The sequence below is a fragment of the Ixodes scapularis genome, unplaced genomic scaffold (genome assembly GCF_016920785.2).
Source record: "Ixodes scapularis isolate PalLabHiFi unplaced genomic scaffold, ASM1692078v2 PGA_scaffold0__279_contigs__length_252992795, whole genome shotgun sequence".
NCBI lineage: Eukaryota > Metazoa > Arthropoda > Arachnida > Ixodida > Ixodidae > Ixodes > Ixodes scapularis.
In genome coordinates, this window is record NW_024609835.1 from 195,169,737 (window position 1) to 195,175,972 (window position 6,236).

Here is a 6,236-nt window from a genome sequence, read left to right on the forward strand (position 1 = left end):
ATTGATTACAATCCGTGTAAAGACTACCATTACCCAAAATAGCAAGAGCATTCCTTACAGTTTCCAGCACATGTCTACAGTGTTTAACGATACTCATCCAGTTCGAAACGGCCAGGGGCAGGCAGGTGGTAGGGACTCAAAAAAACCTTGAAGCGACCTGGCAAACTGCAGCCCTACCCCCTTGCACGCTGGTAGTAATCTGATCGAACGCCGCCAGAGTGACGCTGGTATATAGTAAGTTTAGTTTGTACATGATGCGAATTTCTGAGACGGAATGAAATTTGAAAGAAAAACTGTAAGAAGACAGAAAAAGGGGACAGCACAATGTCTCAAACTCAGCTCAGGAAAACGTCTCAAACTCAACTCGGCTGAAAACTCGACACAGGACGTCTCAAACTCAACACAGCTGAATTTGAGACGTTGCCCTGTCCCCTTTTATCTGTCTTCTTACACTTTTTATTTCAAATTTCATTCCCAGTTTCAGGATTTTGTATCACAATCAACATTCACAAGCTCGCCTGCACATTGACAATTTTTTAGTTTGTAATTGCTTTGCAGGTTTATTTTCCGGGACGGAAGAAACACCGAACAAAAAGCACAGAAGTCGACACAACTCGAGGCCGAGGAGCGTTCTAGCATACCAGTGGCATCGGAAGAGGAAAAACGAAAGGGAAAGGGGGGGGGGGGTGCTCCAGCCCCTCCCCCCCTTCTTAGGTATTTCGGGCTGTTAAAGAAAATAATACGGGGAACTAGGGCGTAGTCGAGCTTATTTTAATCAGAAATTATTTATACATATGCATAACTACTGCCGCTCTTCACTGCATAAAGGATCGCGTAGCTGGTCATTGTTCTAAACTCGTTGTCAAAAGGCACTATTCGTCACTTGCTTAGTGGTTCTCAAGTTCAAAGCTGCCTTTTCAACTTAAATAACTGTGCCATTAATAATAATAATAATAAAAAAACACAGTAAAGGCGGAGGTGAATAGCAGGAGAAAAAAAAGGAAAGAAAACTATCAAGAACCCACCGGAAGTGCTGTTTTCTTGCATATTCTGAGGCCCAGAACTTTGATACAAGTATCTCCTACCGAAATGTGCAGAGGCTAAAATAAACACGTCCCAAAAACGTAAAAAGGAGGAAAAAATGTTTTTTTTTAATGTTGTGCTCAACTTGAACAATATTAGAAATCTACCGCCATGAGTTACTTTAGTCCTCAAGGTGAAAAAATAATACATTATTTTATACTCTGCAGATGGCAATGATATGTACTGTCTCTGGTGTTAATTTAAATGCGATACCTCACACAATTTAGACAAAAATGACCAAATTTAGGGCGTAATTGCCCGTAGATAGATGTTTGCCCATTTCTTCGAAGCTCATTTTGAACAACAATATTCATATCTTAAGACGACACTTACCTAGGTAGAATAGTAAGGGTGCAGGCGAGCTGGTGGATGTTAACCATTTCGAATATACCCGAGACTGGGGTCGTCCTGTCCCGTTCTGTCGAATATACCTGAGACGTCGCCCTGTCCCGTTTTGTTTCTTCGACTTCTATGTTCTTTTCTACCACAGTCTCAGGTATATTCAACGTGGCTAACTTACCTAGGCGCAACATAGATAATGTTTAAAAAAGTTTAACATCTTTACCATAATTAAATAGCTTCGGCTGTAGCGCGCTTCAAATATGGCACCAATAATAATTGCCAAAAACCCGTCGTTCTTTTTCGCGCCTTCGGGAATTTGTTTTTTTAAAACTAAGCATGCCAGAACAAATAAATCAAGGGCATTGTCCTTCGCAAGGAATGCAACACCGCATGTAAATATGCGAAAAAAATTACGAATGTACCTAACTGCTTGAATCCAAATGACACCGCCCGCCGGTCTTTCGAAGTTCGATGAACATCGAACTTTTACCCTAGAAGGTCGAAGTTCGTCGAACTTTTAACTTTTCAGGAATCGAAAGTTCGAAGTTTTTCGATTTCTTTAGATAAATACGTTTGAAAGTTTGAAAATTATCCAATTACTTAGCTTAGAAAGTTCGAAAGTTCAAAAAGCTTCGAACGTTTTGTGCAAGAAATTCGAAAGTTTGAAAATTATAAATTTTTTTGTCTATCAAGTTCCAAAGTTCGACAAGCATTGAATTTTGCAGCGTAATAAGATTGAAAGTTCGAAGTGATTCGAACGTTTTTGCATAATAAGGTCGAAAGTTTGAAAAAGATTGCATTTCTGAACGTGCGAAGTTCGAAATTTTGATCCTGTTAAACCCCTTAGCTTAACAAGTTCGAAAATTCGACTTCCGTGAAATTTTTGATGTAAAATGTTCAAAAATTTGAAATCTTTCGAACCTGTCGAAGTGCTTGAGTCGATCATCAAACCTTCGGTTCGCAAGAAGTTCGCGGCATCCCTACCGACAATCAACAACATACGAAAAGAAGAGCAGTGCTGATGTAAAACACTACATAATTAGTTCCGATTCCAAAACACAACCTCGAACCTTCCCATTCCCCCCTCCCCCTCTCCCCCCGAAGAAAAAAAGATTTATAGAAACGCATAAAGATTTATATAAGCGATTTATAAAAACGTATGCAATAAATATGAAACAGGGAGGCATAAATAAGCGGGATCCTTTTCCTTCATTGGAAATTGTAATATCATTAGCAATATCATTTTTTCAACAAAAATAATCGCTAACAATATTAAAAACACGAAAGAAATGAAATTATTTCTACATTGAAAATATAAAAAAATTAAAAAACAAGAAAAATTTATGAGTATTCAGAGATACGCAAATATACGTACTTAGTTCCAGAAAATATGAAAAGAAAATTAGGGTTTTAAATTGTTTACTATTTAATTTCTTATATATTCAAGTACGAAATTTTTACCTAGAACAAGAAAGTTTCCTCGTCGTCCAGTAAACCAAAGACAAAAGTAAAGATTATGCGGAACAAAAAAAAAAAAAAAAAACTTTACACAAAGAAAAAAGAAAGAAGAAACAAAATAATCGTGACTGCAAGATTTTTTCAAGTTCGTGCCAATGCCAAGGTTCAGCTTCCTCTCTGCTTTCCTTTGAAATTGGCCTTACGAACGAAATAATGCTCTTGGCCAATTAGGGATATAATCTTTTGTTTGGTTTAAACCTGTTCTACCGTAAGCTGGTGCAGGTAGAGAGAAACAGTTTATTGCCTTTACATTTATCTCTCACTTAGAAGTTGTAATTGTAATTGTTTGTGCTGAGGAATGTTGAAAATTCTTCGGTGCGGGTTTCTCGACACGGCCCGATCTCAAAGTGTTTTAGCTTTGAAACCCATAAAAAATGGAGAACTTTAATGCCCTGGGTGCAAAAATGGAGAACTTTAATGCCTACCACGGAGCCTAACACGGCGTTTTGCAATGCGCCATAACAAAAAGGACTTTGTGACGTCATTATGCTATCAAGGCTGCCCAAGCACTACAACCCAGTGTGGTTCTGGAAAAGGTGACTTGTAGAAAACAAAAAGAGGTGGAAGAAAGTGGGAAAAAGAAATAAGAGCGTAGAGGACGCGACTGACTGAATCATCCTGGTCGGGCCAAGCCAGGACATCCCTCTACAAGAAGCGGGGGCCGAAGTGGAGCGTTACCTCATCCGGGGGGACCCTTAGGGTCTAAACCTACCCTGCGCTCGGCTTAACCACCATGATGCCCTTTTCCCTGGACACGATAAAGCCACGTACAGCCAGACGTGGATTGGCGAGCCCACATGGCCCGTGGTCCGTGGTGACCCCACTCACCAAACACTTGCTTTCACAGGTAGGTACTTATTGTAGGTACTTATTGTAGCAGGTAGGTACTTAAATAGGTACTTATTGTAGCACAAACGTTAAAGTATTTTCATAGGCTACAATTGCATATCTGACGCTATCAACTGGCTTAGAAACCAAGATAGGGTTTGTATCGGCACGTTTGAGCAGAAAATATGCTAGACGGTTTACTGCTACCTTTCCCTGGCAAAATCCGTGGCGACGAACGTTTTGGCCCTTCTGCGTCTTCAGCCGCATATGACAGCTGTCCTGAGAAATTTAACGTCTTAACTTCAGCCTAATGTATTCCAAAGCATGGAATGCTCGTTTGTATTTGCGTCCAATACAATATGCGGCTGTTATTTTTAGTCTCTTTTTTATGAGCGCAGACATCCGCGAAATGTAAATCAAATCTATAAATTAAATTTGCTAGCCAATTCCGTCACCTTATAAATGTGTTTGTGATGTGTGTTGTGATGTGTTTTTCTCTCTGAGAATGCTACTTCTGCTGAGCGGGGATGTTGAGGTCAACCCTGGTCCAGAAACAGGCGCTATTTTACAAAAACTGAAAGAAATCGCCCAGGACATACAGGAAATTAAAAATGAAAAGGGTATAACAAATGACAGACGTTCTGCGATCGAGCACAAACTGGAAAGTCTCAGTACGATTCAAAAGAACGTCAGTGCATGTCGGGAGAGAATAACTGAACTTGAAACGACTGTTCAAATTATTACCAGAAAGGTAGACGACTTAGAAAATCGAAGTAGACGGTCGAATCTGATTGTCTACGGAATTAAAGAACAAGAGAACGAAAACAGTCAGACACTCGAAAAAGTGGTCGTAGGTGAAATTCTCGAGCGAATTCTAAACGTACAAATAGCAGGCATCGAAAGAATTCACCGCCTCGGGAAACAGGCTGATAACAAGATCCGTCCAGTCATACTCAAACTACTGGATAGTAGAGATAAATCAAAGATACTGAAAAACTGCGTCAAACTGAAAGGGACACATTTTTCAATCGGTGAAGATTTCTCCCGACACGTACAGCAAATACGTAAGAAGCTTTGGGACCGCACTAAAGCAAACCGAGATAAGCGAGAAAAGGTTTTCTTAACATATGATAAGGTTCGCATAAATGGGCATCTCTATGCGTGGGATGAGACAAAAGAAGACATAATTCCCGTGGAAAAAAACGATGTTCCCGACGAAAACTAACCGAAAGCCACATTCTGCCATCTAACCTTAGAGTCGTAAATATAAATGCAAGGAGTCTTCAAAATAAAGCATATTCATTGGAGTCCTTTCTCTTAGAATTTAATCCACACATAGTTACAATCACAGAAACGTGGTTACATCCCTTAATACTTGATAGCGAAATTGTCCCACCAAATTACATCATTCTGAGAAAAGACAGAACGACTAGAGGTGGCGGAGTAGCAATACTTCTAAAACGAGGTATCCCCTACGAACATATGCCTGATGTGAAAGATGTTGAATCTTTATGGTGCAAAGTGTCATTCGATCATTATTCTGTTGTCGTAGGTGTCATTTATCGGCCTCCAAACTCCGACCACAAGTGTCTGTACAACTTATATGATTACATGCAACAACACATTAAAAATCAAAGGATTATTATGGCTGGCGATTTTAATATACCTGAGGTAAACTGGGATTCGCTGCAACTTGGCACTGTTACCTCTGATGCAATATTAGACATTTTATTTGCGTTTAATCTGTCACAAATCGTCAGACAGCCAACACGGGTGCAGGGAACGTCCAGCAGTCTGCTTGACCTTGTATTTCTTAGTGACCACTTCCCCCAGAGCCAAGCCGATGTTGAAGTAGTAACGGCATATCCGACCATAAAGCAGTTATGTGCACCATACCTATACGAACATCTAGGTTCTCATATGGTACCATCAAAACTGTACTTGATTTCAACAGTGCCGATGACGCGTGTATATTAACGTACCTTGATCATAGATTTTATGATTTCCGTGAACTTTGTGACAAGATAGATGTCAGTATTGACGACATATGGAACGAGTTTAAATCAATTATTACGCACTGTGTTACACAGTTCATCCCAAAAAAAACAAAAAATAACAAGAAAGCACAACCCATGGATCACGCGAGAAATTATCCACCTGAAAAGCAAACTCAAGCGGCTAAGGAAGTCATCTAAAATACACTCCATCCAGGATAACATCGACTACAAAGCAAAGATTTCAGAGCACTCTAAACTTCTTAAATTAAAAATTAAAGAAGCCAAACATAAGTACTATAACGTGACCCTCCACGAGTTCATTAAAACGTCACCTCGGAAATTTTGGAACCACGTTAACCCAAAAAAGTCTCAAATGAATTGTATGAGCTCCATAGAGAAACAAAAAATGGCAGATGAATTTAACAATTACTTTAAGTCGGTATTTACAGCTGATGATGGTAATGACGG

The 6,236-nt window shown here is 39.6% G+C and overlaps 1 protein-coding gene across 1 annotated transcript; it reads left to right on the forward strand.

Annotated features, from left to right (window-relative positions):
* Positions 1-4,100: 4,100 nt before the first annotated feature.
* LOC120842882 lies at positions 4,101-5,099 on the forward strand. The gene is made up of 2 exons (XM_040214087.2): positions 4,101-4,106; positions 4,214-5,099. The coding sequence occupies exons 1-2, from the start codon at positions 4,101-4,103 to the stop codon at positions 4,994-4,996; spliced, it is 789 nt and encodes a 262-aa protein (XP_040070021.2). The 3' UTR covers positions 4,997-5,099.
* The last annotated feature ends 1,137 nt before the right edge of the window (positions 5,100-6,236 follow it).